This window comes from Abramis brama (genome assembly GCF_963993115.1).
Source record: "Abramis brama genome assembly, chromosome: 8".
NCBI lineage: Eukaryota > Metazoa > Chordata > Actinopteri > Cypriniformes > Leuciscidae > Abramis > Abramis brama.
The window spans coordinates 23475838-23495191 of record NC_139970.1 but is presented as its reverse complement, the minus strand read 5'-3'; the positions used below and the strand labels follow the sequence as shown (position 1 = coordinate 23495191).

At 39.2% G+C, this 19354-nt stretch overlaps 2 protein-coding genes across 3 annotated transcripts in view; both read right to left on the bottom strand.

Moving 5' to 3' along the window:
* Nucleotides 1–19354, bottom strand: part of LOC311087770 (UDP-glucuronosyltransferase-like) — a 56431-nt gene that overhangs the window by 31130 nt on the left and 5947 nt on the right. Inside the window, exon 1 of one of the 2 annotated variants that reach the window (XM_084121179.1) lies at nucleotides 13135–14269. The exons of the other annotated variant lie outside the window; for it this stretch is intronic. Within the exon in view, the coding sequence (XP_083977305.1) occupies nucleotides 13135–13998 (864 nt within the window). The 5' untranslated portion in view covers nucleotides 13999–14269. Of the gene's footprint in view, nucleotides 1–13134; nucleotides 14270–19354 lie in introns of those variants that run through there. 2 annotated transcript variants of the gene reach the window in all.
* LOC311087771 (UDP-glucuronosyltransferase 1A5-like) lies at nucleotides 9992–11707 on the bottom strand. Its single transcript, XM_084121185.1, has one exon. The coding sequence runs from the start codon at nucleotides 11609–11611 to the stop codon at nucleotides 10718–10720; it is 894 nt and encodes a 297-aa protein (XP_083977311.1). The 5' UTR covers nucleotides 11612–11707; the 3' UTR covers nucleotides 9992–10717.

The following is a 19354-nucleotide window of genomic DNA, read 5'->3' as shown; positions in this document are numbered from 1 at the left end:
TCAAATGGAATCCGTGTGTTCGTTTGGCCGGAAGCTAGTTATTTTACTTTATTAAGTTTTAAATATTCATATTTTTCTTACACAAACCCATAGTTTTGCTTCAGAAGGCCTTTATTAACCCCCTGGAGCCGTTTGGGGTTTGTTTATGATGGATGGATGCACGTTTTTGAGCTTCAATCTGTTGGTTGCAGTCCACTGCCATTATAAAACTTGGAAGAGCCAGGATATTTTTTAATATAACTCCGATTGTATTATTTGTCTGAAAGAAGAAAGTCATATACACCTATAGGGTGGCTTGAGGGTGAGTAAATCATGGGCTAGTTTTCATTTGAAAATGAACTACTCCTTTAAGACTTTAACCATTAAGACATCACCACTTTCTCACCTAATTTTCTTCCACACAGTCTGCAAAATAATCAAGTTGGTTTTTTTCCCCCGTTATATTTAACAGAAAAAAAACTACTAAACATAGATTTTTTATAAAGACACCTTTCGGACAAAAGGTAGACTTTGAGTCCTCTAGCTATCAAAGCATATCAACCGAGCACATCAACTTTTTTACAAAGTACATCGACTGCTTGTAGCTTACTTATTATCTCTATTAGAATGCGCAAGGTCCTGCTTGCACTGCAGTGGGGATCCAAACTGCGTGAAAGTTTGGAATGTGGTTATATGACAAAAGGCATGTTTCTCTTGATGCTCTGATAGCGCAGGTATGATGCTCGAAATAATTTGTTAAAAGGAATATAAAATAAGTTACTGATTGTCTTCATGTAACGTGTAGCGTCTGGACCAATCAGACACACACAAATTATGCATTATATTTAATCAATAATCCAGCAAACTCACTCTCCCAACAAAGGCCTGTGAAACTTCCCCCAAAACTAATATCACAAGTAAAGCTAACACATTGGCAGAACGCGGTGTCCTGTTACAGGACACATTGAGACTAGGGCTGTCACTTTTTGATGGATGGATGCACGTTCTTGAGCTTCAATCTTTTGGTTGCAGTCCACTGCCATTATAAAACTTGGAAGAGCCAGGATATTTTTTAATATAACTCCGATTGTATTATTTGTCTGAAAGAAGAAAGTCATATACACCTATAGGGTGGCTTGAGGGTGAGTAAATCATGGGCTAATTTTCATTTGAAAGTGAGCTACTCCTTTAAGACTTTAACCATTAAGACATCACCACTTTCTCACCTAATTTTCTTCCACACAGTCTGCAAAATAATCAAGTTGGTTTTTTCGTTATATTTAACAGAAAAAAACCTACTAAACATAGATTTTTTATAAAGACACCTTTCGGACAAAAGGTAGACTTTGAGTCCTCTAGCTACCAAAGCATATCAACCGAGCACATCAACTTTTTTACAAAGTACATCGACTGCTTGTAGCTTACTTATTATCTCTATTAGAATGTGCAAGGTCCTGCTTGCACTGCAGTGGGGATCCAAACTGCGTGAAAGTTTGGAATGTGGTTATATGACAAAAGGCATGTTTCTCTTGATGCTCGAAATAATTTGTTAAAAGGAATCTAAAAGAAGTTACTGATTGTCTTCATGTAAAATGTGTAGCGTCTGGACCAATCAGACGGTATTATTTAATCAATAATCCAGAAAACTCACTCTCCCAACAAAGGCCTGTGAAACTTCCCCAAAACTAACATCACAAGTGAAGCTAACACATTGGCAGAACGCGGTGTCCTATTACAGGACACATTGAGACTAGGGCTGTCACTTTTTAATCGATATTCGAATATGCACTCGAACATGATGTGAAATATCCGTAATCGAACTATAAATAAACTATCCGGTTTTTAAAGTGCCATGTGTAGCGCATTTTTTACAGTCTATGATTAGACCGTGTGTTTTTTTATTTTATTGTTTGCCATCTCATCCAGTAGCAGGTGCTCTAAACGTATTGTAGCTTAGGCCCATGACCAAATCAAGCGAATAATAGCCAACAGCCACCCTGTTTTGAAAATGGAAGATAACGCACAGAACGCCTGAGCGGACAATTTTTTATTTTTTTTGTAGATACTCGAATATATTCGAATACATTGCTTGATATTTGATATCCGTTCGAATTTGATTTTTCTCAAAAGTGACAGCCCTAATTGAGACTGATAAGAGTTTTACGACCCAAAAAAGGAATTTGCAGAGGGCTGTGACGCTCACTTAATTCTTATGAATGACATGAATTCTACTTGAATTTTCCCATCTAATGATTTTCCTTTTATGTGGTTTGGCCTTTGTATTCTTGTAAACTTTTGGATTAATGTTTCAGACTTTGGTGCATATATGGTTTACCAAAATCATATGTGTGGCATGTTTAGTCTCTATAAACTCCAATCTTTGTCCCCCATTTGTTAATTTACATTACATTTCGCTAACTTTGTGATGCATTAGTATTATAAGCATCTTTAAGATTCTTGTGTTAAACATCCAATCAAATTACATGTTCAAAGGCCTGTTAGAACAATGGGTCTTAAAGAAATTTCCCTCCAAAGGAAAACACTTCTTATTGGCTCACACACCTTCAGAGGGTGTGACATCTTCATGCTTTAAAAATCACTGATCACAAGATCAGTTTTCTTCTCTCTTAGCTCTCTTAGTCCCTTTCTGAAATGCTGATGTGAAGATGATGCTGAACTAGAAGTTTCTAAGGACCCCCAAGCTTGTGCCAGGCTGCGGCCTTTTCTTTCCATTCACCAAAGATACTCTGACTACCACTGGTTCTCTGTCATCAAGACCAGATCTGCAAAGATCAACTGGAGCCTCAACAAATTGCATCAGAGCAGTTTAATTCAGACGGGCAAGACATGTAAGTATCAAACTTAGTCTCATTATTTGATACATTAAGTATCCTTACCCCTTTTAAAGAAGGGCGTGTTAGAACTAAACTGATGGTTTGCTCAAGGCTGTTGATCTGCTGAATTTCAAACAATGCTTTAACTTCTTGCTTTCCTGTATTCTGCTTCAGCTCTCTTTCCCTTGGTAAACTGTATGCATGTATGTGTATGTTAGAGTAGTTTAAGTGTTTAGACTAGTTAATAAAATCTTGTTCATATCACATGTAAAGTTTTCCGTGTCTCAAGCTCATATCTGGAGTCACTAATCACAGATCTTGTCTACTTGCTCTTAGTAGTACTGTAAAGTAAGAAAGACATTTCCCATGCCCCGGAAATGTACATTTCTTAGAATTAATAAACAATTAACACTGAGTGTTCACGGAACAAACAGGTTATTGATTGTAAAATTAATTCACGATATTAAGTTAATTATATTAACTGATCCAAATATTCATAATCAATTATAACCAGTTATTATTGATTATTAATATTTCACATAGCTAATTTGCTACACATGCATTTGTGAATTGAGTTTTTCTTGGTTGCAGAAAAAAAAAACAAGAAAATTAATTCATCAGTATTGTAGTTTAAAAACTGAAATTGTTAAATGAACTAATATACTGCTGTTTCTAAAAAATATGTGATGAAAGCATCTACAAAATAAAGAAATGTAAATGTAGTTAACATCTGGTGTTGTCTACCTTATAGTCACGACACTGAGAAAATAGTGACTTCACAGGTTGCCTCAAAGTTATATGGGAAAATGACATGTCCACTTTGATTGCTAATTCCAAAAGTACAATAAAGTGTAAAAGTAACATTTGATATTTTCATTTAAGTTAGTTTCTGACTAGATGGTTTGACTATTAACTACCATACTACCCATCATTTAAAGTGCAATAATCATTATTTATGTATTTACTCTCGAAAGAACAGCTGATATCTAAAAGAGCAGGCTACAAAATAGCACTCTAAATAGTTTAGCTTTTTACACACAAGGTGGCGCTATTGACACATTTATCCATATTAACTGCATTCACTGCATTGAAGTTGCACTTCTCACAGTTTAAAGGCCCACTGAAGTGTCTTGAAACCTGCAGCATTATTCAATGTGTTGACGTAATTTCCACAGAAACAGGAAGACAGGGCGGGACATATCGAACAGCCCCTCCCCTTTTTAATAATAGTTAATAGCTTTATGTTTATATCACAGCTCGGCCAGAGCAGTTGAGCTCAGTACAGCCGCAGTTTCCTCCTAATCTCTAACAGTGCGTGTCCACTGGAAGTGCCTTCCTGTGGAAGTCGAGCTCACGTGCGCCAGTGGACACGCACTGTAACTGTTTCTCCTCCTAATCTCCTCCGTATCGCTTTAACATTCTGTGCAGGATTCAAATGGTCCGATACGTTTTCTGGTATGTGCCGACTCGCGCATATGATCCGCTCTGTGCTAACGTGAAACCAGACTTATTTTGCCCCAATGGAAAGCATATTTACACTGTTTGAATCATTCCCTATCCCATGTAGTGCACTATGTGCCATTCACCATGTAGAAAATAGTAAATGTATGAACAAGTGACCGATTTTAGCCGCAGCTTCATCGTCTATTTATAATGTAGGGGGCAGGATGCTTTAGATTCTAGATAGCATTTGATTGGACAGAAAATCTGATTAGAAGCTTAAGTGCAGAGTGATGTCATCAAAATCATTGAGACATTGGCGGAAGTGAGAGACTGAGTTTTGAATGCTTATATCTTCTAAATGCTAATTTTGTCATTGTTTTGGAGCACACTAGTTTATAGATAAGAGTAAGGCTAACACAGACATACTAAAAGCCAAAAAAATTCAATCTTGATTTCATGGGGACTTTAACTGCATAAATATCCAGTAATCCAGAAGGAAGACATATGCTTTTCACCCATGTATTTTAAAGTGAGGCATGAACTTAAAGATAAAACTAAAATAAAACCAGCCTCTATATATGCGTGATTACAGAGATGACATTTTTTTTTTTAGCAGTTAATACTACAAATGACAAAGTTTCGCACAACATGCAATGGAAACTATGATGCAAGTCAATCAAATGGTGCAAAACTAGCCTAATATCTATTAACCTAATAATTAGCCTAAATAATTTTGTGCCTTCAATCTTTAGAAACTTAAAGGTGGGGTATGTAATTCTCTTTTTTGGCCATTTTTTCTAAATCACTTGAAATCCTATTCCTAACCCTCTTACAGCCACTGAGTTAGAAGCACTGAAATGAAAATTAAGCAATTTAATCATCTGTGGAACGGGCAGGACTCGAAAAACTCCAGCCAATCGTTTCCAAGACCACCTAGAATCATTGGACAGTAAGTGCGTCAATCAAACGGTCGTACCATACCCCCCTCCCCCCATCCCCCTCATGTTCTTTGAATGGGTGGAGTCAATGGAAAGAAGGTAGGACCATTTGAGCTGTGTATTTTCAAAATCTGCCGGCCGTTTTGCAAATCACATACCCCACCTTTAAGGAACTGCATCTGTTCAAAATACAATGCAATACTTATCTATAATTTATAACCTATTAAAAGTTGAAAATCTCGACAATCCCCCCTTTCAGGATGCCATGCCGTCCAGCGTGCCCTCAGTAGGCTTCAACTCACAACAGCCATGTGCTTGAAACCACCATGCAAGTTTATCATATCTTCTCCACCCAGCAGAGAAGAAAACAACTGCAACTTGCACCATGACTTTTGACACTCACAGACTCATCAACAAACTCAATTTTCAACCACTTCAAGAATTGTCCTTTGCACGGACCATGCAAGTATCAATTTAATGAGGTGCTCTGAAAATGATAAGCTGATGGTTTCTTTTCATACTTAAATAGATCTTTTCCATAGTTCTATTTCCTGCTTCCGGTTCCATAACACTCACCACTTTACCTATGCATGTATGTATGGATGAATGTATGTATGTTTGTTTGTTTGTTTAGTTATGTTTGTGATTTAGTTAATAAAACTTGTGCACAATTATGCATTTGGTTTCTGATTCTCTGTTTGCATACAAAGTCCCTTTTACGATCTTGATCTTGTTACATGCTCTAAGCACTGTACATGCTAAGGAATAATTATTTTTCAGTGACCATGAAAGATACACTTTTCTTAGAATAAATGAATTATCAAAGAGTTCGTTGGAACTGATTAATTGATTGTAATATTAATTGGCTTACCTCAAAGTTAATCTAATTAACTGACCCAAATATTAATAATTAATCATAATTGGTAATTATGGATTATTATTAATATAGCCCTTGCTCGCACATGGCCAGACAGTGGAAATACGGCTAATAATTTCTGGATATCTGGCATACAAGTTAACCGAACAAAACAAACAAACGAAAATGGGTAAGGGAGGGGACCCCTACTGGGCGCGACCCATGGGCTGCAGCCCAGTCAAGCCAATGGTAAGTCCGACCATGCTCATGTGATCCTCATCCTAGCCTTTACACTTTTTCCAATGGTAAGAGCCACAGTCTCTCTCATCTCCGTATAATAAGACAATTGTTTGACTTCATGCAGTGGTGCGCAGACCGATCGGCGGCTGACTTGAAGCAGTGTATGCTGGTTCAAAATTTTGTCCGACTTGAGACAGTGCCGATGACACGTGACTGTGACGTATGCCATCAAAGTACCGCGAGAGCAGGCAGAGCAGCCGACTGATTCATTCTGCGCAGCTTCTCCAGAGCTGCTGCACGAGCTCTGATGACGACACAGCTGTTTCACGATTGGCCGGATTCACCGCAAGACAACGAATTATGCGTGTTTCGTGTTTATTCGAGCACCTTCAGTTCCACTAATGTTCACAAATAAAAAAATTTAAAAAATTAAAAAAAATGAGCCTATAACAGTAAAATCTCCTTTCATGTAGTCGCGATGTTATATTGTGTCATGTTTATCAAAATAAAACTGATAAAATAACGTAAACCCCACTACATTGGTATTTAAAATGTATAGGCTTTTGTTGAACTTTATTATTGTACAAACAGACACTAGGCTATATTAAGTATTAAAAAGAAAAGTATCTGAAACGTAGATCAAACGTATTTGATAAATATTGCATTTATTTCACTTCAGCTGTAATAAAATAATATATGCAAACACCACGAGCTTCACTATGGGAACCAGCCAGTGTTCTACTTCACGTCTCCGTTTTCAGCTCCTCCCTTGACTGCACGTGGCAACTCTCGCCGATCGGCATCCAACCGCAGCCGATGTCGAACACATCTGTAGGTTCCCATTTGGTACTGACGCAGATGTGTGTTCTAACAGATGTGTTCTGTCGTCCTGCATACTCTGAGAGACGCAGCACGAGTTCCCTCAAAGGGGAACAAAGATCCTTCAAAGAGTGTCCCCATTTGTAAACTAAAAGTTTTACGATGTAGGAAAACTAACTTGGTAAAAAAAAACAAAAAAAACCTGAAACTACCATTATAACCAGTAGATGAGTAGATACCATTATAACCAGAGGAGCACTTTTTGCATTGGCCTGACCAGGCAGCCAAGGTATACCCAATTAATGCCCCTGGTAGACATTAATAGATTTTCTTTGTTTTTTGTTGCATTTTTAGTTGCCATAATCAGAAAACTGGTTACAGGGACCAGGACCACCATCTCATGACCCCTCCGAGACAACTCTTCCACCAAGATCTTCATGCTCAGCAGTGGCTGCCAGCATTTAAGATGGCTGTGAATGTTTTCAAATAAGGAGGTGTTTCTAAACTAGACAAAAGGGGAGTGAGTGTTGATAGGTCTCTGGCTGCATGTGCGTACAGCACAACTAATAAGCTCAGACTTTTACGCTACGTCACTGCACTGTGGTTTAAAGTCTAACAAGTGGGTTAAATGTAGCTCTGGGTTAATATTTCAAGAACGTACGAGCATATAAGAATTTCACAGTTATATAAAGATAGCTTTGTTCATACAAAGGTAAAGAGGACCTGCAACAGGTTAATATGTTGATATAGCACTTTTGTCATATTAACATTATAGTTAAAGCATTAGGTACCATGAAAATTTAAGAGGTACCAAGTTAATTTCTACATATACAGATATGCTTTATGGTTAACTTTTTAAACTGTATAAACTAATTGTAATCTATTATAAACAAATATGAATAACTAATTAATAATAAATATTATAATTCAGCACTGGCCTATATTAATAAATTGTTTTGTTTTTAAATGAATCATTTTTAAAAAGGTAAAAGTAAAAAATAATAATAATAATAATTAAAAAATAATAATTAAAAGAAAAATCACACATACATACTGATACTTTTAGGCATAAAGTAAAAATAAATAAAAACTAAATAAAAATCTGGTTGATACAACTGTCCTGATATCAAAATGAAGAAAAAAAAGAAAAAAAGATAGAAAAGTATGAAATTCTTAAAAATGTATTATGAAGTAGGCCTACTGTAGTTTGGCTTAATGTTGTTTAACAGTTCTGAGACAATACATATATATATATATATATATATATACATGCAGAAATAAAAACATAAAACAGGAAATTATATCATAAAGATGACCCCTGCAGAAAAATGTCAAAAAGTATCTTAAAATATCAGATAATTTGACCTTTTTATGATCAAAGGCAAAGTTAGTTTGATTCATGTGGTGCAAATCCCAGTTTCTGCATGTGTATTTATTTTCAAAACTATTAAAAAAAGATTAAGCCAAACTACTTGATTCATTTTTAAGAATTTAATTCTTTTATTTTTTAGAAAACAGTTGTATCACCCAGACAATTTTTTACTTTATGCCTAAAAATATCTAAATTAATTCTGAAAAAGGGATTCAAAAATGTAAAACATCACAATCATAAAACAGGTGTATTCAAGTCATTGTATATATGATTTGCAATTTTAATTGATCAGATAAAAAAATTAAGGTATGGGTCACTGATTGTAATTTGTAATCACTGAAGTTTTTTCCCCTTCACAATTGTTTATAAATCCAGAAATCATTCAAGAATTTAAGATTTTTTCTGGTTCATTCAGAGTTTATTAGAGGTTAAAGTTACTGCTTTTATCTTTACCTTTTGACAAAATGTTCAAAACAATTATGCAATTCTAATGAATTTATAGAAAGCCAACACATCTAAATCTAAAATCCTGCACTGGTTTCAGAGCAATTCAGTACACGAGTAAATCTAACATGACCCAACATACTGTTAAAATACAAGAGTCAATCTCACAAAGCACTTTCATGATGCAGGTGGAAAAAGTGGCTTTAGCAGGTCACTTAAAATGTACTTAAAAATGTCATTTTAAAGGTTGTGTTAAAAACAGTGTTAATGTGTGTGTGAGATTGTGTGTCTATATGTGAATATTCTATAGTCACAATGGTGAAAAATCAATGTTGTTAACCCTGGAGTGCAGGTGGGCCCAGATACTGCATAGGGCATGATTTACTCACACTTTCACTCAAATAAAATAAAATAAAAACACTGGCCGGTACACATCTGTCTTTCTTTTCCACTGTCTAAGCATTCTGTATTATCAAAAATAAAAATAACTGTGCTCATTTTAAAAATGTTGCAAACCACCCCACCTCTGTCAGCTGTTGTTTAGCTGTATTAGCAGGTTAAAATCATCACATTTTGCCTGAGAAACTATACAATTTAATCTAATATAATTTATATGATTTTATCTGCAAAATTTTAAGTACTAAACAAAATATAGTTTTGGTAAATAAAATTACATTCTTACCTAAAGATCTATTTTTGTTTTTCTAAAATCTGCATGTGTCTATTTATAGCATTGGCAACCATTAATATGGGATCTGGGAGGAAGTGGGTAAATAACTAAAGGATCATATGAATCCTAGCTTATCCCTGATTGGTGGAATTGGTGGTGATGTTACAACCATATACCCAGCCTCTTCCTATATGTGTGGTTTCATAAAAAATAAAAATAAAAAAAAGCCTATAAATGACCATTAAAACAAATCTGTTTATCTGTATCTGTTTAGCTATATATGAGCACTGTGCCACTGTTCATCCGACTATTTGTACTGTATTTTATTTTATTTTTTATTCTAAACTGTTTTAATTATTCTTATTTCTATTGATTATTTTAATTTCTTCTGAGTAAAGAATTACCTTTGTGTATGAAATGTGCTATATAAAAAAACTTGCCTTGCCTTGCCTATATCTCCAACCAATGTGAAAGCTAGCTTACAATATATTAAACATGATGCTCAATCTTAAGCCTTTTGGTTAAACTATCTGTTTTAAAGAGAGAAAACAAGAAATTTCAATGTCTAAATATGAAACAGAATCAGTTTGTAAAATTGCTGATCTGTTAGAACAAAAAATTCTAACAAAGCAAAGATTGGAGCAATTATAATCGGAGATTATATTTCACAAAAATATCTAACACAACACTGAACTGTAACGAAAACCAAAGTAAAACATACTGCCTTAATTTGGCACATTCTAGCTTGCCCGTCTAAATTAATATTTCAGCTATCAACGTGCAATCAGGGTCGAAAATAGTCAAATATCAGCGTATTTCAGGAGGAAGGAGGATGTCAACCTTCAACAAAGGTACTTTGTCTCAGTGACGAGATAAACTTTTTGATGTTGTTTGTTGTGAAGGGGGCGTGATAAAGTGGAGTCTGCAGTGTGGAGAAGAGCAGTTAGAAGTGGGTCAAGTGCAAATGATTAACACCGGTAACTAATTCCGGATAAATAGAGCCAGCAGACCTGGGAATGGGGAAGACGTATTTTATGTTGTTGAACCTGACCTGACTTCTTTGTCCTTTTTTGTTTTGTGAACATTGTTAAAGCACACTTGTTAAAGTGAGCAACGATACTGTTAGTGCAAATGTACATGCAATTGCATGCAAATGTAATTATGGGAGCTTACTTGTGACAATGGTTTTGGCTTCTTAGTTGCCATTCCTCCAATCATGACCATGTTAGGCATCAACGGTCGTGGAAATTCCAAGGCAAAGTCAAAGCGCATAAACCAGAGAGCTGCACGGCTCATGATCTCAACTATTGATGCTTTTCTCTGCAGTACACGTGAGGCGATCTCATCTGCACGAGTAAACAAATGTCTGCAAGCCATGGGCTGCAGGAGAGTCCTTACCAGGTTCACACTTCTTTGCCAAAGATTCATGTGGGCAGTAAAGTGAGTTAAAGGTTGTGGAACATAAGAGGCTGGAACTGGACATTGACTGGCAAGAGCATCAACACCACAAGGAAGGTTTATTTGCATATAAATAGCTGGAATGGAGAGATATTCACCAGCTATAGCTCCAATGGGCTCAAATGGATCTGTGAGAATAGCATCAAAGCTGTAGTCTTGCAGTTCATTCATCAAGTCCTTGTTGAAGAGCAGACCCTCTGCGTTCCTCACTATGAAGCTTTGAAGAAGATCCAGTGAAATAATGAACACCTGGAACATGGCCAGGTCTGTAGAGATATCAATACTTAGAACTGTCTTTAACTGATCTGCTAAGTCTGCTTCTAATTCATCCTTAGTGTAGTTCACTGGATATGTCAGAGTGGTGGTATTCTGTGAAGGACCCATACTCAGACTCGCCTCTGGAATGACGACCACCACCTGGTTTCCTCTCCTCCCCAGCTCCTCCACAATAGGCTTCATCCCTAACCAGTGACTGCCATCTGATGGAATAACCAACAGTTTCCCAGCTTCAGCTGAACCCAAGAGGAACAGAACCAGGAGCAACCACACGCCTGCCATTTTATCAATGGTATAATAAAATCTTTCACTGTGACTTTTTGCCAGCTGTAGGTGAGGTCAACGAGAAACAACCAGGAAATGTGTAGCTTAAACTACTCCAATATCTCACAATGAGTCTGGTTTATGCAAGCAGAGGTGGAGATCAGCAGCTGGGCGGGACTTTATCTAAATAAGGTGGCGAAGTAACCAATCGGGGGTGAAAGTTTAAAAAGATTTTTAAAAAGCGGGGTGGGGGGTTGGGGGTGAGGAAAACTACTTTTTATAAATGATTTTTGTCAAATGCAAAAACTCATGGCAGCATGAAATGTCATAAGGTGCAACATAAGCAAAATACTGGATGTGCTGGTAGAGTAACTAAATATTTAAAAATGGATGAGGACGTGTTAAAATTTGTATTTGCAATTTTACCTCACATTTGAACAGAAATTGAAATATTACAGAATACTATTATATCTATTTATCACTAATCTATAACTTATTAAACAAGCACTAACCAAAAACCAAGACACTTTAAAATGCTACATTTGAAACAGACACTAAAATCTGTGAAACAATGTCTAATTAAAGTTCATTACTAATTATAGTTGTGCCCTTTTAAACATTTCTTTTTAAATAGTGAAGAATGAGCTTGAAGATAAAAATCAAACACAGCCTGTCTTCAAATACTGGCCTTTTATCTGCATGTGTGTTTATAGGGATAGAAGCCTTGTTGACCAGCTAAGCTTCCAAATTGTGATCATGTCTGGCATGATTGGCTTATACAAAAACTAACAGTCCAAAACCATGCATGCCTCATAGTTTCCAACAGTGAGACTTCCCTCTGTAGGATCTGCAAGGCAACTGCATCAGTTTAGAGTGAGATTGCTACTGGAATTACCGTAAAAAAAATTACAGTAGCCAGTTAACAACTGAAATTAAGGATTTGTCAAAAAAGATAAATAATAAAATGGATGGTATGATTAAAATATTAATGACATCTAGAGTGAGAAAATTTAAATATATTTCTGTTGATACATGCATTCATTGAGCACATTGTGTTGAACGGAGTGGAGGAGGAGGTGTGTGGGCGCTGGGGAGGTTTTGCTCTTTGCCCCTGGACACAGAAACTGGAGAACTACAGAAACTCTAAGAACTAGTTCATAGAGTTTTGTAAAAAGATAAAATTCCAGAAAGTGTGAAACATGTTTTAGAACTATTGTTTTCTTTTCTCACACAGACCTGTGAAAAGGCTCAGAGAGTTTCTCCCTCTTCCAACATCTTAATGCATGCATTACTTGATCCCACTTACTGTTGCAAATTTCACAAATTACTTAAAATCTCTCAAAAGTTCCAAAAACAACTGCTGTCTGATCATGAAAAGACCTATTGAGAGGTATTTCATTCCAGTTGAATATATGAATGAGTTTATTTATATTATTTCTGAAGTGTCTTTCTTTTGAAACTGTGATATTGGCACATTTTACTTTACATTTGAGGATGATAATCAGTAGTAGTGGCAAAATAAGAGCTATTAAATTACTAACCTGTGTCAGAGGTTTTGCTTTCTTGCTGTCCATTCCTCCGACTACGATCATGTTTGGCATTAACGGACGTGGAAATTGTAAAACAAAGTCTGAATGCATAAACCAGAGAGCTGCACGGCTCATGATCTCCACCATCGATGTTTTTTTCTGCAGTACATGTGAGGCAATCTCATCTGCACGAGCAAACATACGTCCGCAAGCCATGGGCTGCAGGAGAGTCCTTACTAGGTTCACACTTCTTTGCCAGAGATTCATGTGGTCAGTAAAGTGAGTGTAAGGTTGTGGAACATAAGAGGCTGGAACTGGACACTGACTGGCAAGAGCATCGGCACCACAAGGATGGCTTGTTTGTATATAAATGGCTGGAACTGAGAGATATTCACCAGCTATAGCTCCAGTGGGCTCAAATGGATCTGTGAGAATAGCATCAAATTTGTAATCTTGCAGTTTCTTCATCAAAGCTTCGTTGGAGAGCAAACCCTCAGCATTCCGGGTTATAAGAAAATTAAGCAGATCCATAGTGTTGAGGAAACTCTGAAACCTGGCCAGATCTGTAGATAAATCTTTACTTATCAAAGTAGAAACACCTGCATTCACCTGCTCTTGTAGCTGGGTCTTGGTGTAGGGTACTGGATATGTCAGAGTAGTGGTGTGTTGTGAAGGACCCATACTCAGACTCACTTCTGGGATGACGACCACCACCAGGTTTCCTCTACGGCCAAGCTCCTCCACCAAAGGCCTCATGCCTGTCCAGTGGCTGCCATCTGTAGGAACTACTAATAACTTTCCAGCCTCTGCTGATCCCAGGCAGAAAAAACACAAGAGCAACACAGAAGCAGCCATTCTAAAAATCCTATCATACATAATCAGCAATAATTACAAGCATATGAGCTTGTAGTATTGGTGAGAGCTAAGAAGATTGTCTTATAAGTCTGCAAGCACTTAAGCACATCATGCGGCACAGGCTTTTATCCTGAAAGGGGAGTTTAAACAACCAACAGTAGGCAGGGCCTGAAAAGTTGACAATCTCGATTCTTAAGCGGCAAAGCATGCCCTTAGTAGCAGAGTGAGAAAAGTATCCAGATCTCATAAATGAAAAAAAGCTGAGTGATATTTTAACCATATTTAACTTTTTAAAATTAAGTTATTACAATTTGACTAAAGATATTGAAGGCAAACCTTTTTTTTCTTTTCTTTTTTTTGAGACAAAGTTCACTAGTGAATCATTCACAACAAGATCAGGAACATACTGGTTCTCTTTACATGTGAAGCTGATGACAGGCAGCAAGGGCAAGATGACAGATATTATATTGAATTTCTTGTGGGAAAAAACAATGAAATTCAAACATTTAAAAGTGAGTCTCCAAATACTTTCTGGTGCCACTGTATGCATTCTGTAAATTGCTTGTTTTACTGATTTTAAACCTTAAAGGATTAGTTCACTTTAAAATTAAAATTACCCCATGATTTACTCACCCTCAAGCCATCCTAGATGTATATAACTTTCTTCTTTCAGACAAATACAATCAGAGTTATTTTTTTAAAAATATCCTGGCTCTTCAAAGTTTTATAATTTATAGTGGACTGCAACCAACAGACTGAAGCTCAAAAACGTGTATCCATCCATCATAAACGAACTTCACATGGCTCCGGGGGGTTAATAAAGGCCTTCTGAAGCAAAGCGATGAGTTTGTGTAAGAAAAATATTCATATTTAACACATTACAAAGTAAAATTCTAGTTTCCGGCCAAACGTCCATACGCAGTCTACTTGCCCCTAATGCTAGTTATTTTACTTCATTAAGTTTTAAATATTCATATTTTTCTTACACAAACCCATAGTTTTGCTTCAGAAGGCCTTTATTAACCCCCTGGAGCCGTTTGGGGTTTGTTTATGATGGATGGATGCACGTTTTTGAGCTTCAATCTGTTGGTTGCAGTCCACTGCCATTATAAAACTTGGAAGAGCCAGGATATTTTTTAATATAACTCCGATTGTATTTGTCTGAAAGAAGAAAGTCATATACACCTATAGGGTGGCTTGAGGGTGCATAAATCATGGGCTAGTTTTCATTTTAAAGTGAACTACTCCTTTAAGACTTTAACCATTAAGACATCACCACTTTCTCACCTAAATTTCTTCCACACAGTCTGCAAAATAATCAAGTTGTTTTTTCCCCCGTTATATTTAACAGAAAAAAAACCTACTAAACACATACATTTTTTATAAAGACACCTTTCGGACAAAAGGTAGACTTTGAGTCCTCTATAGTCAACTCTAGCTATCAAAGCATATCAACCGAGCACATCAACAATTTTACAAAGTACATCGACCACTTGTAGCTTACTTATTATCTCTATTAGAATGTGCAAGGTCCTGTTTGCACTGCAGTGGGGATCCAAACTGCGTGAAAGTTTGGAATGTGGTTATATGACAAAAGGCATGTTTCTCTTGATGCTCTGATAGCGCAGGTATGATGCTGGAAATAATTTGTTAAAAGGAATATAAAAGAAGTTCTGTCTTCATGTAACATGCATTTGTGAATTTAGTTTTTCTTGGTTGCAGATTTTTTATTTATTAATCAGTATTGTAGTTTAAAAACTGAAATTGTTAAACTAACTAATAAACTGCTGTTTATAAAAAATATGTGATGAAAGCATCTACAAAATAAAGAAATGTAAATGTAGTTAACATCTGGTGTTGTCTACCTTATATAGTCATGACACAGAGAAAATAGTGACTTAACAGGTGGCCTCAAAGTTATATGGGAAAATGACATGTCCACTTTGATTGCCAATTCCAAAAGTACAATCCAGTGTAAAAAGTAACATTTGATATTTTCATGTAAGTTAGTTTCTGATTAGATAGATTGACTATTAAATACCATACTACCCATCATTTAAAGTGCAATCATCATTATTTATGTATTTACTATCGAAAGAACAGCTGATATCTAAAAGAGCAGGCTACAAAATAGCACTCTAAATAGTTTAGCTTTTTACACACAAGGTGGCGCTATTGACACATTTATCCATATGAACTGCATTCACTGCATTGAAGTTGCACTTCTCACAGTTTAAAGGCCCACTGAAGTGTCTTGAAACGTTCAGCATTATTCAATGTGTTGACGTAATTTCCACCGAAACAGGAAGACAGGGCGGGACATATCGAACAGCCCCTCCCCTTTTTAAGAATAGCTAATAGCAGAGCCCGTCTACGGAGAGCCTGCCCACTCCCTATTAAGTCCTATTGTGGTGTTTGGTGTTTTAAGCCCCCAACGGCGCCTTCCAGGCAGCGAGGGGATGGGTAGGTTTAAGGTTGAGGGTAGGGTTAGCTGCCTCTAAGGAGCCATTGGGGGCTTAAAACACCATCGAGCTCCTATTGTACCGAACGAGGTGTGTGGGCGCTGGGGAGGTTTTGCACTTTGCCCCTGGGCACAGAAACTGGAGAACTAGACACAGAAACTCTAAGAACTAGTTTGTAGAGTTTTGTAAAAGATAAAATTCCAGAAAGTGTCAAACATGTTTTAGAACTATTGTTTTCTTTTCTCACACAGACCTGTGAAAAGGCTCAGAGAGTTCCCCTTCGAGGGAACTCGCACTGCGTCGTCGTCGTGACGACACTATGGGAACGCCCCCAGCGTAACGCATCTGAAGCATGAATGAAATCTGTCCAATCCTGATTGGTGCTACGTCATGACGTAGTAGGTGACGGCATACCCGGAAGATACAAAGGGACGCCGGCTCATACACACGTTAGCTTTTTGCTCTTCAGCTGAAGCGCTCTGTGTTTGTAAGTCTTATTTATTGTTGTCTGTCCTTATCTGAGTACAAGCATCAAAATGAGCGAGCAGTTTAGGAAATGTGTGCATCCGTGCCCGCGCTATATTTCGGGCTCGGACACACACCAGCTGTGTGTGCATTGTCTCGGCGTGCAGCAGTAGCGAGTGTGACAAGCTGCCGCTGAGAACGTTGCGCTCACGGCTCGCCGTGTTTGACCAGCACGGCCAGGCTCGCGAGCCTCGCGGTTCTGGGCCCGCTGTTGCCGAGGCAGAGCGGCGTCGCAGATCGTGGGGCTCACAAATGGATCTATCAGCGGGACATGGGACTGCTACGGCATCTTCCCAGTCCTCGTCTGAAGATTCAGACGTTCTCCCGCCCCGTGTGGAAGCCCGCGAGGCGGCTTCTTCCCGCGAGGCGGAGGAACAGATGTTGCAATTGTCTGGCTCTGAGGAGTCAGATGATTTAAACATCGAGGTGGTTGATGCGGCGTTAGAAGCACAAACGCCAGCACACGCACCCGCTCAAGAGGAGCTTGTAGAGGTGTTGACGCGCGCTGTGGCCAAACTTAATATCGATTGGCCACAGGAAGAACCTCAAATCCAGCCGCCCAGTAAGCTGGATGAGAGGTTTTTCAAGCGTAGATCTCAACCTCCACGCCGGGGTCTGCCTTTTTTCCCTGACTTGCACAACGAGTTGTGTAAGTCGTGGGACAAACCATTTTCAGCCAGGGTCTCTAATCCCCCAGTCCTTGATTTTGCAAATGTTTTGGGGGCGGCTGAATCTGGTTATGGGAGATTGCCTCGGGTTGAGGAGGCTCTCGCCAGTTATCTCTCCCCTGAGGCCGCATCGTCCCTTAAGGCCCCGGTACTGCCCACTAAGCCGTGTCGTGACACTTCAGCGCTGGTGGGCAGGGCATATATGGCAGCGGGGCGGGCTGGTGGCTGTCTACACACGATGGCAGTGTTGCAAGCCTACCAGGCCGACCTCCTTAAGGAGCTGGATGAAGGCCAAGGGCCATCTCCAGAGGATATTTTGGAGCTCAGAAAGGCCACTGATTTGTCTCTCCGCATCACCAAGGAGACGGCCCGTGCCATCGGCCGCTCCATGGCTGGTTTGGTGTGCGTCGAGAGACACTTATGGTTAAATTTATCGGGGATGAAGGAGAGAGAAAAGCATTTCCTCTTGGATTCCCCGATCTCGCCTTCTGGCCTTTTCGGCGGGGCGGTTGATTCTGTTGTTGGAAGGTTTCAAGAGGTGAAAAAGCAGTCAGCTGCCTTCCAGCAATACCTCCCCCGTCACTCCAGCTCCTCTAAGAAGGCTGCCTCTAAGGGGCAGCCTCAGCCGTCTGCCAGCTCCTCGTACCGTCAGGTGCAAAAAGAGAGTGTTGCCTCCCGCGCCCCTCCCGAGGGAGCCTGGCGAAGGAGGCGACGCTCTCGAGGTAAGCCTTCGGAGCCGAAGGTCGATCTAAGGACCGTCCTTCAGGCGAAGAAGGCTTCCTCTAAGCGGTCCTAGTTACCGGACCGCTGAGAGCTGTCCCCCCCGGGATGGAGCGATCGAGGTCGCCTCCTTCCCGGAGCTCTCGGGGAATCAGTGCTGTGCTCCCGCCGTCCAGTACGTTTCGGGCCACACTGATTTCCCGCGTACGCACGCCGCTCCAGCCACCTCTAAGAAGACCTGTGGCTGGGCAGCGAACGCGTTCGCCCACCGAAAATCATTCTCGACTGCTCCCTGCCGGTCAGCTGCTTCAGGGGGTCGGGAACGAGGCTCGGTTAACACCCGAGGCCAGCCTCGAGAGGCTGGTTCCCTTAGTAGATTATCTCGGCGCATGGTCATGCCTTCCGAATATATCTGCGTGGGCCCTGCGTACTGTAGAGCTGGGTTACAGACTACAGTTCAGCTCCCCTCCCCCGAAGTTCAACGGGGTGGTCTGGACTGTGGTCGGCCCAGAGCAGGTTCGGGTTATGGAACAGGAAGTTCAATCCCTGTTGGTAAAAGAGGCCATAGAACGTGTTCCTCTGCCACACAGGGAGTCCGGGTTCTACAGCCGGTACTTCATAGTTCCCAAGAAGGATGGGGGGTTGCGTCCAATAATAGATCTCAGGCACTTGAATCGTTCTCTGAGGAGATTCAGGTTCAAGATGCTCACAATTCCAGCCATCGTGAGTCAGATCCAGTTCGAGGACTGGTTCGTCACGATAGATCTAAAGGACGCATACTTCCATATCTCCATCCTTCCATGTCACAGGAAGTTCCTGAGGTTCGCTTTCGGGGGCGAAGCGTACCAATATCGGGTTCTTCCCTTTGGCCTAGCTCTTTCCCCTCGCACCTTCACCAAGTGCATGGATGCAGCGCTGGCTCCGCTGAGACTCCAGGGCATTCGTGTACTCAATTACATCGACGACTGGCTAATATTAGCCAAGTCGTACGATATGGCAGTT

Excerpts from the sequence above, each read along its gene's own strand:
- LOC311087771 (XM_084121185.1), bottom strand. The coding sequence starts at position 11,611 with ATGGCAGGCGTGTGGTTGCTCCTGGTTCTGTTCCTCTTGGGTTCAGCT.